Source organism: Balaenoptera physalus (assembly GCF_965194825.1).
Source record: "Balaenoptera physalus genome assembly, chromosome: 4".
NCBI classification, from domain to species: Eukaryota; Metazoa; Chordata; class Mammalia; order Artiodactyla; family Balaenopteridae; genus Balaenoptera; species Balaenoptera physalus.
Window position 1 is genome coordinate 74,886,067 of NC_138891.1, and position 14,850 is coordinate 74,900,916.

Here is a 14,850-nt window from a genome sequence, read left to right on the forward strand (position 1 = left end):
ATCAAACAAGATAATATATACAAATTGATTACAACAGAGCCTGGCACATGGCAGGCACTGAATAAATGTTAGCTATTATTATTGAAATGCCTTCTGGCAATGTGGGTTAGAAACCCAGGGGAAACTAAACACATCTCTTGCCTCTGTTACTTTAATGATTCTACTGAATTATCTTAGGCTAGTTGCTATATACCTCTTTAAGATTTCCATATTAAGACATGAAGTTTGACAAATTGCATCAACCCAAGGCTCCATCTATAGCCAGCCTGTGAGCACCCACTAAGTCCTCTGCTTTCCAGGCCTGGGGATACATGTCTTGACTACCCCTTGCTGCCCCCATACCTGAGCCATGGTGGGGTGTGGATTGGTGGAGGCTAGAGAAGGACCCAAAGTAGGAATGCTGAGCATAACTGGTTGAAGGGGTGTATGCGGAACCGGGCAGAGCTGTCAGGCTCTGGCTCTTTGTCACCAGCAGCGGGCTCTCATGTTTTCTGGCAAACTACAAAAAAAACACGTGTCAGAGTCAAGGATAGAGGCCCTCAGAAGAGGAGCACTTAGCACTACAGAAATGCTGGTAGGAACTGGCCTTTGGCAGCAGGCGTGAACTGCAGCCAGGGCCAGTAGATACAGCATAGGTATCCTCTATTAGAGCACACAGCTTTGAAACTTCAAAGTCCTGCCATACACCACATCTTCTGCACTGGAATCCTAGGTGGTCAGACCAGGAATGCTTATCATGGAAGCAGTACAGCAAAGTGCTTAAGACTATGCACTCAGAAGTCAGATACGCTGGGGCTCAAATCCAGGCCCTATCACTTACAAGTTATTTGGTCCAAACTTTGGGCAAGTGACTTATCTACTCTGTCCCTCAGTGGCCACCTTTATAAAATGAGATTAATGCCTACTTTATAGAGTTCTGAGGATTAAATGAGATGATGCATGTACTGAGCATAGCACCATGATTGGCACGTAGAAAGTATTCAATAGATGGTAAGCAAGAATCGAAACTGAAAAACCAGAAGAGATAGGGGATCCCTCACAAAAGAAACAGGGATTGTGATTCCTTTCTAGCGGAGGCACTGATATTAGTGACGGGATGAGTGAATTAGAGAGTTAATAATAAGCAACATAAAACAACAAAATTTTCTTGGACAAAAATGATCCTGTGTAACATCAGGCCACATTACGTCTGACACCCTATCTACAGTCAGCCTGACTCAAAATCATTCCTCCTCTCCCTAGCATTTTATCAAGCCTGCCCTTAAGGAGGTGCTTACTCAGACTACAGATTTTTTTAAGGATTTAAAAAAATAGACACCTCCCTCCTCAAATAGACTTAAGCTTACTTACAAATAGACATTTTACTTCAATAGGTACTTAACGGTACCTCCTCTTCTAAGATTTTTTGTTTTTGTATTTGTTTTTAATGAAAGCCTTTCAGTTCACAGTTGCCTAAGTGAAGTAGTTTGCTACATACGGTTACATCATGGTGAGGTCTAGGAGGCCAGAACATAGACACAGATAATTCTTCGGCCACTTTACCATAGATGCATCAATCTGAGCCAGGAGACGAGGGTTGTTCTGTTCCACTGCTTCTAGGCATTGGAGCATGGCCGTGACATGGGAGTCGCTTAGCAGGAAAGCAGTATCTGGGGAGAGAAAACTGCCGCAATGATGGAGCCCATTAGGGAGAACTTCAGCCTCCCTGTATGGCCCTGGGAGAAGCTCAGGGAAGGAAAGAGGGAAAAGGCAAAGATGACTTGAGGAGAATCATACCACTGTGGACAGAGGGGAACTAGGGACAAATAAAGTACAGAAGAGGCTAAATCATGTGCAGTATAGCAGAGGCCATGACAAGAGGCTTCAAAATCAGAAAGACCCAGATTTGAACTCTGGCTCTGGGTGACTTTGGCCAAGTCACCTAACCTCCTTGAGCTCTTCCCTGATTGGAAAACAGGGGTATCAATACCCAACTCTCAGGGCTGCTGTTACGTATATATGTATAAAAAATATATAACAGTGATTGGAACATAGGAAACTCTCAGTAAATAGTAGTTACTCTTACTGATTTGCGTATATGGGAGTAGGGAAATACCTCAGCATAAAGCTTGACTGCATTTTACATAGCAGGTTAGAGAGAAGACTAGATACGTGTTTCTGATTAGAATCTCTATGGCATCAAGTAAAAGTATGAGACCCTGGGGTAACAGTGGGTCTATAAAGGAAGAGTAAAGTAGAAGAGAATGAGGAAGTATATGACCAGTACTGGCTATGTGACCTCTACCCACCTGTGTAGAATTTTCTGATATACTGTCTATCCCCCAGCAGAGGTCGGAGCTGGGCTGAGAGACAGTGGCACTGCAAGCTATGCTGCAGCCACAGCTCCGCAACGGCACGCTCACTCATGCCGTCAGTGCTGCTCTGGCCATTCTCCTGCAAGTTGATGAACTAGGAGGCAAAGAAGCATGAGTCAAAATATACATCCAGGGCTTCCCTGGTGGCGCAGTGGTTAAGAATCCGCCTGCCAATGCAGGGGACATGGGTTCAAGCCCTGGTCCGGGAAGATCCCGCATGCCGTGGAGCAACTAAGCCCGTGTGCCACAACTACCGAGCCTGTGCTCTAGAGCCCGCGAACCACAACTACTGAGCCCATGTGCTACAACTACTGAAGCCCGCACACCTAGAGCCTGTGCTCCGCAACAAGAGAAGCCACCGCAATGAGAAGCCCGCGCACCACAGCAAAGAATAGCCCCCGCTTGCCGCAACTAGAGAAAGCCCACGTGCAGCAACGAAGATCCAACGCAGCCAAAAATAAATAAATTAATTTAAAAAATATATACTTCCTGGTAAATCCAGCAAGATTGAGGCCTAATGACCTGAGAACTAAATTGAGACAGGTAAGAGGAGGTAATCAGAGATATTTGCCCTCCAGCTAACATCTACAGGTTATAGAGGGAGGAGAGGGAAGGAAGGGATTAATGGCTCCGCTGCTGGTTTGGGCCACTAGAAAGGGACTAAGCAGTTAAAACGTGATATGCAGCTCCTGGAAAGGACAAAGCTGCTGCGTCTGTCTCTTTATGTTGTAACTCCAAAGAGGCATCTATTCTCGGCGTATTCAGAGGAAGAATGAACTTGACATCTCGGCTTCTCTCACAGAGTCCTCTATTTCAGGTAGCCTCCAGAAAAGAATGCAAGAAAAACCTGGGGTAAACAAATCTCGGAAAAATGCCCCCAAACATTCTTCACCAAAGAGAAATCAGCTGAGCACGTCTTGTTGGCTCTCGCCACAGCATTTCTCTATTTGGAACTTCCTTCTATTGGCTGTTTCTAAAAGCCAAGTCTCATAGTTCAGGATCACTGCAAAAAAATGTATGGATGGCAATTTCAGGCAGCTTCTAAGAGGAAATGACTACAGCAATATATTTTATTTTATTTTTTAAAATTATTTATTTATTTATTTATTTATGGCTGCATTGGGTCTTTGTTGCTGCGCTCAGGCTTTCTCTAGTTGTGACGAGCAGTGACTACTCTTTGTTGCAGTGCACGGGCTTCTCATTGCAGTGGCTCCTCTTGTTGAGAAGCACAGGCTCTAGGTGCGTGGGCTTTAGTAGTTGTGTCACATGGGCTCAGCAGCTGTGGCACATGGGCTTAGTTGCTCCGCAGCATACGGGATCTTCCTGCACCAGGGCTCGAAACTGTGTCACCTGCATTGGCAGGCAGATTCTTAACCACAGCACCACCAGGGAAGTCCCACGATATATTTTAGAGAAAAAAGTTAGAGGGGGGTTTGGTGGGAAAAATAAAGTGATAAGGACAAAAAAAATCCATGTAAGAAAAGCACTGGGCTCCGGCCTTTTTTTCACAAAAAAGGCCAGAGTGACACCTTGTGATTTGGTTCCCTGATCATTTAAAAATAGGTTACTTTTCCGGACATCACCTTGGCAATGAATCTGGCAGTGGGTGTGATATACATGAAACAAGACTGGTCATGAATCAATAAGTATTGAAGATGGGTGATATTTTTGGGTTCATTACACTCTTCTAATTTTGAATGTATTTGAATATTTCCATAGGCAAGGGTTAAATAAATAAATATATAAATTTGGCTGTGATTGATGTGGAACTAGCTGTGTAACTCTGGCCAAGTCACCTAACCTCCTGGAGCACTGTGTCTCTGGTTGGGAATCAGGGGTATTATGCTGAGCTGAGAGGACGGAAGAATACAGTGCTACTCTACTCTCCAACGCTGTTGGGAACATGTTAGGCTCCATTTGACACTGGTCTCCAGAAACCTCACATTTTTTTTCTATTTGGTGCATCCGCTTCTCCTTAAACAGTCATCGGCATATCAGTCCTACTTACCCCCAACCATTCAGGAAACTTCTTGCCATTTGCCCTAGATTTTGAAAAGCTTCACTCTGGTCCCATATTTGCAAATCTTTTGAAAATAACAAAACTTTCTCAGGTCTTCCCCAGAGGAGGGAAAGTGGCCTAGAGCAATGGGTGTGCAAAGCTTATTTTTTAAAGTAAATCATCCTCCCCTCCAAATCAGTCCTACAGGGATAATTTCCTCTCCTCAGTTAATAGGAAACTTGTGGTTAAAGCCTTGTGGTTACCTTCACCTCTTACCTTCTCTACATGAAGGGCTGAGTGGGGACTAAGCCAGCGGATGTCTTTCACAAACTGCCAGTAATCAGTCTGGCGGCAATACACCTGTTTCGGGGACAGAAGGTAAACACATTGTTACCATTTTGGACCACATCTAGTTCTCGTACTGACATTCAAAGAGAGGAAAAAGAAAAGCCTAACCTTGGGACTTCCCTGGCGGTCCAGTGGTTAAGACTTCACACACTTCCAATGCAGGGGGCGTGGGTTCGATCCCTGGTCAGGGAACTAAGATCCCACATGCCATGCGGCATGGCCAAAAAAAAAAAAAAAAAGCAAAGCCTAACCTTCCCTTTCCTCAACAAAGGTTCTCGGCAGCAATAAAAGGAATACATACAGATGTTCACCCTTTTAAAGAATAATTGTTAAAAATTATTTTAATTGTTCTTTTGAGGAGGTAATACATGCATATGATATAGAAGGCTATATAGTTGACCACTGAACAACACGGGTTTGAATGGTGGGTCCTCTTATAAGTGGATTTTTAAAATAAATATATTGGAAAATTTATTGGAGATTTGCAACAATTTGAAAATAACTTGCAGATGAACTGCATAGCCTAGAAATATTGAAAAAATTAGGAAAGTTAGAGATCTCATGAATGCATAAAATATAGGTAGATGTTATCCTATTTTATCATTTACTACCATAAAATATATACAAACCTATTATAAAAAGTTAAAGTTTATCAAAACTTACACACACAAACACTTGTGGACCATAGATGGTGCCATGTGCAGTCAAGAGAAATATAAACAAACGTTAAGAAGCAGTATTAAATAATTGCATAAAATTAACTGTAGTTAATTTTATGCAATTATATACTACTATAATAATTTTGTAGCCACCTCCTGTTGTTATTGTTGTGAGCTCAAGTGTTGTGAGTGTCCACTCAAAATGCCGTGTGACACTAGTCATCTCTGTATGAGCAGTTCGTCTCTCCAGTAAATTACATACTGCAGTAAAAAGTGACCTTTCCCAGCTCTTGTGTATTTTCCATTGTGTTTAGTGTAATACCAAAGACCCTGAATAACACCAGGGGACCCATACGAAGTGCTACTAGTGATGGTGGCAGTGCTCCCAAGAAGCAGAGAGAAGTCATGACATTATAAGAAAAAGCTGAATTGCTTGATATGCACCGTAGATTGAGGCCTGCAGCTGCAGTTACCCACCATTTCAAGATAAGTGAATCCAGTGTAAGGACCATGGTAAAAAAAGAAAAGGAAATTCGTGAAGCTGTGCCTGCAGCTACTCCAGCAGGCACAAAAACCTTGTACTTTTTGAGAAATACCTTTTAATCTCATATTGAAAAATTCAGCTTTTATGTGGGTACAGGATTGCTATAGGGAAGGCATACCTATGGACTCTAACATGATTCAAGAAAAAGCAAAGTCATTATGTGACAACTGAAAGCAAAAAGAAGGTGGAGGATCTAAAGCTAGGGAATCCCTATTCTGGGAAAAAAATGCCACAAAGGACATTTACTAGTAAGGAAGAGAAGCGAGCACCAGGATTTAAGAAGGAAGGGACAGGCTTACTCCACTGTTTTGTGCAAATGCAGTCCGGTTTATGATCAGAATTGCCCTTATCTATGAAGCTGCTAATCCTCAAGCCTTGAAGGGAAAAGATAAACACCAGCTGCCAGTCTTTTGGTCATACAACGAGAAGGCCCAGACAACAAGAACCCTTTTTCTGGATTGGTTCCATCAATGCTTTGTCCCTGAAGTCAGGAAATACCTTGCCAGTAATGCAATAACACAAAAAAAAAAAAAAGGGAAATAAAAGGAATACAGATTGGGAAGGAAGAAATAAAACTGTCTTTGTTCACACGACATGGTTGTCTATGTAGAAAATTCGAAAGAATCAACAACAAAAAAATTCCTGGAACTAGTAAGTGTTATTATAGCAAGGTCACAGCATATATGGTTAATATATAAAAGTCAACTGCTTTCCTATATACCAGCAATGAACAAGTGGAATTTGAAATTAAAAACACAATAATACCATACACATTAGTACCGCCCAAACTGAAATACTTAGGTATAAATCTAACAAAATATATACAAGATCTCTATGATGAAAACTATAAAACTTTGCTGAAAGCTATTAAAGAACTAAGTTTCAGAGATAACCCATGTTCATGGATATGAAGACTCAATATTGTCAAGATGTCAGTTCTTCCCAACTTGATGTATAGATTTGATGCAATCTGATTCAAAATCCTAGCAAGTTATTTTGTAGATATCCACAAACTATTCTAAAGTTTATATGGAGAGGGAAAAGACCCAGAATAGCCAATCAATACTGAAGGAGAAGAACAATGTTTTTCTTCAAAAAGGACTGACACTATCTGACTTCAAGACTTACTATAAAGCTACAGTAATAAAGACAGCATGGTATTGGCAAAAGAGCAGACAGAAAGATCAGTGAAACAGACTAGAGAGCCCCAAAACAGACCAATGTAAATATAGTCAACTGATCTTTGACAAAGAAGCAAAAGGCAATACAATGGAGCAAAGATAGTCTTTTCAACAAATGGTGCTGAAACACTGGACAACACTTATACCCATCACAAAAATTAACTCAAAATGAATCACAGACCTAAATGTAAAATGGAGAACTATAACCCTCCAAGAAGATAACACAGGAGAAAACTTATATTGGGTATGGTGGTGACTTTTTAGATACAAGACCAAAGGCATGATCCATCAAAGAAAGAACTGGTAAGCTGGATTTCATTAAAATTTAAAACTTCTGCTTTCTGACAGACAATGTCAAGAGAATGAGAAGATAAGCCACAGACTGGGAGAAAATATTTGCAGAAGACAAAACTGATAAAGGATTGTTATCCAAAATATACAAAGGACTCTTAAAAGTTAACAATAAGAAAACAAGCAATCCAATTTAAAAAATGGGCCTTAACAGACAATTCACCAAAGAAGATATACAGATGACAAATAAGCATGTGAAAAAATGCACCACATCATATGTCATCAGGGAAATGCAAATTAAAACAACACAATACACATCTATTAAATTGGCCCAAAGGGGAGGAAGAAAAAAAGGAATGGCCCAAATCCAGAACAATGCCTATATCAAATGCTGGTGAGAATGTGGAGCAACATTGCTAGTGGCAATGCAAAATAGTATGGCCACTTTGGAAAACAGTCTGGCAGTTTCTTTCAAACTAAAGATTCTCTTACCATATGATCTAGCAATTTACTTATGTACACACAGAAACTTCAATAAAAACTTGATGTCAAATTAAGTAGGGACAAGACAATTTCAAAGTTGAGGGGAGAAAGCCTAGAAATGTAGACCGTTTTATATTCATATTATAGGATCTTTAAACTGCTAGTCCAACATAAAGAAATGGAAGCTGGAAGTCCTGTATGATGTATTATGGGTGTAATTTATATAAGAAAGATGATATGGAACTCCATCAGTGGATTCATTCTCACAGAAGAGGTTTGACCCTATACTCAAAGACTGTTAATTAAATGTAAATTTAGGATGTTTTAAATTAAAATAAAATGTTTGAGTGATGTCTCTTAACAATGTTTAATATCCCTCAATCAATCAGCTAATGATCCAGGTCATGTGTAAGAAGGCTTTTCCTGTCCTTATCAAAAAATGATATGGTAGTTAACAAGAAAATAAAATGATAAATAGGTGAATGTTGGGGGAAAAAATCAACAACAAAAGATGCTATATGAGTGAGGGACTACTCCTACCATAATGAAAAGCTACAATAATTAAAACTGAGTGGTGATAGCACACAAATAGAGAACAGACCATAACAGAAATCCAAAAATAGATCCATGTGCCAAGGAAATTAAGTATATTCAAAATAAATTACAGATAGAATGGTTTAAATGTAAAACATTAAGCCATAAAAGTAACAGAAGAAACCACGGAGAAACATTTTTAATAATCGTAAAGTGGGAAAGCCCCTTCAGAGCATCAGACAGAGCCCAGAAGCCCTAAGAGAAATGAATAATTTGACTTACTAAAAATCTGATATTTCTGTATAGTAAAAGCCACCATAACAAACATATGGACACCAAGGGGGGAAAGTGGCGGGGGGTGGTGGTGGTCCTGGTGGGATGAATTGGGAGATTGGGATTGACATATATACACTAATATGTATAAAATGGATACCTAATAAGAACCTGCTGTATAAAAAAACAAATAAAATAAAATTCAAAGAAAACAACAACAACAACAAAAAAAGAAATGTCAAAAGACAAGCTAGGAAAAAATATTTGCAATACACATTACAGACAAATAACTAATTCCCTTAATAAATAAAGAGATTCTACAAATCTGTAGGAAAAGATTGACAATCTAAGGAAAATGGGGGTAATACACGGAAAAGTTCACAGAAAAATACTTTTTTTTAAATTTATTTATTTTTGGCTGCGTTGGGTCTTCATTGTTGCACGTGGGCTTTCTCTAGTTGCAGCGAGCAGGGGCCACTCTTCGTTGCAATGTGCGGGCTTCTCATTGCGGTGGCTTCTCTTGCTGCAGAGCACGGGCTCTAGGCGTATGAGCTTCAGTAGTTGTGGCGTGTGGACTTACTAGTTGTGGCGTGTGGGCTCAGTAGTTGTGGCTCGTGGGCTCTAGAGCGCAGGCTCAGTAGTTGTGGCACATGGGCTTAGTTGCTCTGCGGTATGTGGGATCTTCCCAGACCAGGGCTCAAATCCATGTCCCCTGCATTGGCAGGTGGATTCTTAACCACTGCGCCACCAGGGAAGTCCCAGAAAAATACTTTAATGGCTCTTATAAACATCTTTCAGAGTAAAAGAAATGTAACTTTTCACCTATTATATTGGCGACAGTTTAAAGTTTAATAACACCCTATATTGTCAAGGGTATGAAGAATCAGATCCTCTTATACAATGTTGCTGAGGGCGTAAACAGACGTAACTTTCTGGAGAGCAATTTCGCCATAGCTATCAAAACTGAAATGCATATACCCTTTAGCCTAAGAATTCTACTTCTAGGAGTATCCTATGGTAAAGGGCAAAATGACCTATACTCAAGGTTATTCACTGTAGCATTGTTACTAAGAGCAAATTCTTGGAAGGAATCTAAATGTTTATTACCAGGAGACTGATTAAATAAATGATGGTACATACATAGAATGGAATATTATAAAATGACAGCTGTAAAAAAGAATGAAGAAGCTCTTTATGTAAGGGATTGGGATGAATCACAATCACATCAAGTGAAAAAAGCAAGGTGTAGAGTAGTGTTTATAGTATGCTTTTATTTGTATGAAAAATCAAAAGGTGTAGCAAAGAAAATTATTCATATTTGCTTTTATAAGCATAAAAATTCTCTGGAAGGAAACTAGAATACAGTAGTTACCAATGGGATTGGAAGAAAACAAGATTTTTTTTGGCCACGCAGTGTGGCTTGTGGGATCCTAATTCCCAGACCAGGGAGTGAACCCGGGTCCTCAGCAGTGAAAGCGTGGAGTCATAACCACTGGATGGCCAGGGAATTCCCTGTATTGTCTATTTTAATTAAATATTTTAAAGCAAGTTACAGAGTAATAGATACAGTATAATCTTAATATTTTAAAAAGCATGTACATGCATAGAAAAATAGAATCTACCAAAATGTTAAAGAGTGATTGTTATTACTTGATGTTGAGATTATGAGTAATAACTTACTTTCTTCTAAACTCTTTTTGGTATTTCCCAAATGTTCAGCAAATAAAAACATGTATATTACTTACATATTCAGAAAAGAAATACACAGGGACTTTCCTGGCGGTCCAGTGGTTAAAACTCCACGCTCCCAATGCAGGGGGTACCGGCTCGATCCCTGGTCAGGGAACTAAGATCCTGCATGCCACACGGCGTGGCCAAAAAAATATATATATATATCCAGAGGTCTTTTTTGTTATTATTGCTATTTTTTAAATTGGGCCATCTATACTGCCAAGTACAGGTTTCTTCTTAGTGTTGGAAAAGGTGGGGGGAATCTTTGCACTTCTAGTCAGCTGAGAAATCTCTGGGATTAAGCGTCTCCACATTTCTAAGCAGCAGAAAAGGGGTTATCAAATATACCTTGCGTTATGGAAAGACTAAAAGGTAGCCCAGATGCAGGATGTCAAGGAAAACGAGATCCTTCTAAGAATATGGTCATGATGTTAGAGTTTCCTAAGGCTCTGAGTGATTTAAAAAAATACACTTCACATTCCATAACACATCCCCAGGAAAGCACAGAAGAGATATGGCCAGCATGAATCATCGTATCCCTTCCCCCCTCCAAGAGCACAACACCCAAAATAGCTTCCTGATGACACAGCAGCCAGAAGCCTTTGAAAGCCTTAATCTTTAGGGAGGAAATGAAAAGGAAAAACAAGTCCTTAATACAGACTTTAATTTTTAGGTCTTTACAAGGCAGAACAGAGCAGCAGTGAAGTTGGTATGGATCTTTTGTCTTTAATTCTTCCCACTAGAGCCTGTAGTTGCTAAATGTATGTGTGTATGACAGATTTGTCTGGTTTGCTCTGCTTGCACTTACTAACACTACTGCTGTTTTGTAGGTGACCGTATACTTTAACAGTTTTCATTCTGCTGACCAGGTACCTTCACAGATCTTATTACTTACTAATAACAATAATATTGTGTTGCATTTACCAAGCATCTTTCACTTGGGAATTCCACTGACCTTACTATTTCATCATGACACATATTCTGTTTCTGGCACAGATGGTAAAACTGTCTTCAAATATAGTAAAATGATTACTCCAGATGACAATGTAAAATGAGTAATAGAGCCAAGAAAAGAACTTTTTTGCTATCAAGATGAAAGTACTTTAACCACTAAATGACAGTGCCTCTAATCTGGTAGCTATCTTGGTCATCAGTCTGGGAAACTTGTATTGGGTTTTTGTAAAACATGTTGGCGCGGTTCCCAATTCTGGCTTGGGAGACTGAGTAGCTGGCAATGCCACAGATTAGTATTAAAAATATCAGGAGGAAGGGCAACCTTATGAGAGATAATAAGTTTGTTTTGGGTCATGTTGTACTTGGCCTATAGGACAGCCAGCCAGATGATAATGTATAGCAGATAGCCAGACAGCTAGTCTTGTGGATCTGAAGTTCAGCAGAGATGTCTGAGCTGGGGGTAGGTAGGGTACAGGTGACAGTTAAAACAACACAAGTGAAGGAGACTGTTTCAGAAAATGTACAATGTAATAAGAGATAAGGACATAGGACTGGACTGTATTAAAAACTAAAATCCGAGAGGAAGAGATTCCACGGAAATTAAGAAAGAGTGATCACAGAGGTAGGAGAAGGTCTCCATAACATCGGAATAATGCAATGCGAGTCAAGGTCTGATGATGTTCAACAGTGAAGAACACAAGACACTGTTCAAAGGAGAAATGTTCACTGGATTTGGTAACATGGACTTACTTAAACTTCAGTAGCAAGAACAACAGTGGTAAGGGCAGAAACCAGATTGCAGTGGGTTAAATTATTTGTTTTGTAAATTCCAATGGTCATATTTTTTTCATAAGACAACATGTAACTTGAAACTTAAAAAAAAATGAGGGGAACATTTATTAATTACTTCCTATGTACCATGAACTGTGCTAGGCAAATTTGTATGCCATTTCATTTAATCTTTCCATCAAACATTATGATATAAATAATATTATCATCATTTCTACAGATGAGAAAAGGCTCAAAAAAGTTAATATCACCTAATAGTTAAGACTGACAGACAACTTGCTACACTGTCTAAAGCTTTTTCAGGTATTATCTCATTTAATTCTCACAACAATCCTATGAAGTACATACCAGTGTTATCGCCTCATTTTACAAATGAGGAAACAGAAGCACTAACAGTTATGTAACTTACCCAATACCACAGAGTGGTGAAGCTGAGATAAAATAAGGGCAGTCTGACTCAAAAATCCATAACTATTACTACTATGTCATTTTTTCCCCCAAGGACCTGAGCAATTTCAATCCAGGTTCTGTCTGATTCCAAAGACTTCTGTCAGTCTACTATACAATGTTGCCTCCAAATTCCTGGAATGAGGTTTTAATAATAATGACCATTAAGATTCAGCTCTTTAAAGGATAAAAATTTTCCCCATATCTTCAACTTTCTTTAGAAAGAGAGCCTCACTTTTAGAACTTACTCTGAATAAAGAAAATCTAACCTAAGCCAACTTTTCCACTGAATTCTGAAAAAACTCAACACGAACACTGGTTTAAAGAGTTTGTTCAGAGGTGATATATACATATTTTTAGAAGGGAGGGTAGCACATTAAATCCTATCAACTATGAATATCTTAATACCAATTAATTTTTTCCAGTGTGACTGCTAGTTGAGAATAAATTCTGATTAAAAAAGAAAGACAAGCCTGGCTTAGAAAAAAAGAGTTTCAGGGAAGAATACTAGGGCCTTACATGGGAAGAGCATGAGTGTTTGGGAACACAAATTATGCACATACTTGTGAGGTTTGATTTTTAAAAAGTAGGATCAGATCCAATGACCCACTTGACAATTTTATCCAGAACCAAACCTTTAGTTAAAACATTGCAAATGGAGTAACTGCCACTGAGAATTAAAGCAGAAACCACTGAGTGTTAGTAGATTCCACTCATTTTTAAAACTCAAAGCTTATTAGAGTGTTTGAGGATACTTAGGAAAAGAAACAACATCAATAAAGTTTACACAGAAGAAAACGTAAGCTATAACTAAAACTATCACTCACAAGCATCAACAAGTTATCAACAAAGTGATGCTCACAGGATAGTCTAAAAATGACAATATCCTGTAAATATTTCTCAGATGCGTCCTAGGATACTCTTAAGAGGAATATCTCAATGATTCATCATCATCGTTCTTATCCTCCTCCTCGTTATCATATATTATAGTCTTGCTCTCAAGGGCTCAGAGACTAGTTGCCTTCATCTTCTCCCTGCCAACAACTTAATGCAACTATTTCTTTCCAACAGGTGATTCAGCCAATCTGGCAAAAAAAGAAAAGAAGGGATCTACATACCTGGTCATGGATGAGCCCGTGATAGAGGATGCTCTGCATGTCCCTGCAAAGCCGCTCCAGGCCACCATACTTGGACCAGACATTGGGGCTGTTGGCTGATACTAAACCCTCCACAGTAGTCTTCAAATTACCCAGCAACTGCCAGTGTTCCCTCCTGCAAGGGCATCAATTATACCGATGGTTAGTTACTTTGTTGTACCTGATCCTGACCACCTCAAAGAAAGTCTAAGACAAGAAGCCTCCTGCCCCACATCCTAACATTCTCTCCCCTATTAATTTTTTACTTGAGTATAAGACCCAATTCTGAGAGGACTGAAGTTGTAAAGAACACTAAGATTTTGTTTTAAAACCCTCATATTGGGACTTCCCTGGTGGTCCAGTGGGTAAGACTCTGCGCTCCCAATGCAGGGGGCCTGGGTTCGATCCCTGGTTGGGGAACTAGATCCCGCGTGCACGCTGAAACTAAGAGTTCGCATGCCACAACTAAAAAGCCCACGTGCCGCAACTAAGAGTCTGCACGCTGCAACTAAGAAGTCCACATGCCGCAACTAAAGATTCCACATGCTGCAACAAAGAGCCGGTGCAGCCAAAATAAACAAATATATATATATATATATATATATATATATATATATATAAATATAAAGCCCTCATATTTACATGGCATATTGTGCTTTGTAAGGTGATCTTCATCTACTATCATTCAATCCTCATGTAAGTAGCCTATAACCCTGTTTCTAGGAGTGTGACCCATTAAGATCCGTTTCTGGACAATGACATTACATGGGCAATATATAAAGAGATGAGGGCATTTGCTGAAAACCAGAAATCTTTTGCCAAACAAAAAAGCCAAAAACAACTTTTTATGAACTACATTTCCAGTACTAAGTACATATATCTGTACACAAATATTATGGATAAGAATACAAATTGCCCATGATTTTCCCCCTTAATTTTTTAACCTAAAATTGAGACAAAATGTTTTAAGCTTGCACTGAGCCACTTAGGACATGTCCCCAAATCAATCAACTATTGGCTTATTCCCTTGGACCTTGTGAAGTACTTTAGTGTAAAAGTTTGAAAATTATTGCCCTAGATGATCGTCAAGGTTCCTCTCAAATTCCCAGCATTTTCTCAACACAGCT

At 39.4% G+C, this 14,850-nt stretch overlaps 1 protein-coding gene across 12 annotated transcripts in view; it reads right to left on the bottom strand.

The window, feature by feature from the left end:
- The window catches only part of RUBCN (rubicon autophagy regulator), a 63,970-nt gene that overhangs the window by 25,703 nt on the left and 23,417 nt on the right, over positions 1-14,850 (bottom strand). For all 12 annotated transcript variants that reach the window (XM_082458527.1, XM_082458534.1, XM_082458530.1 and 9 more), the window contains 5 exons: positions 13,706-13,859; positions 4,630-4,713; positions 2,289-2,448; positions 1,543-1,649; positions 343-499 (listed from right to left, as the gene is read on the bottom strand). In XM_082458527.1, the coding sequence (XP_082314653.1) occupies positions 343-499; positions 1,543-1,649; positions 2,289-2,448; positions 4,630-4,713; positions 13,706-13,859 (662 nt within the window). The remainder of the gene's footprint in view (positions 1-342; positions 500-1,542; positions 1,650-2,288; positions 2,449-4,629; positions 4,714-13,705; positions 13,860-14,850) is intronic.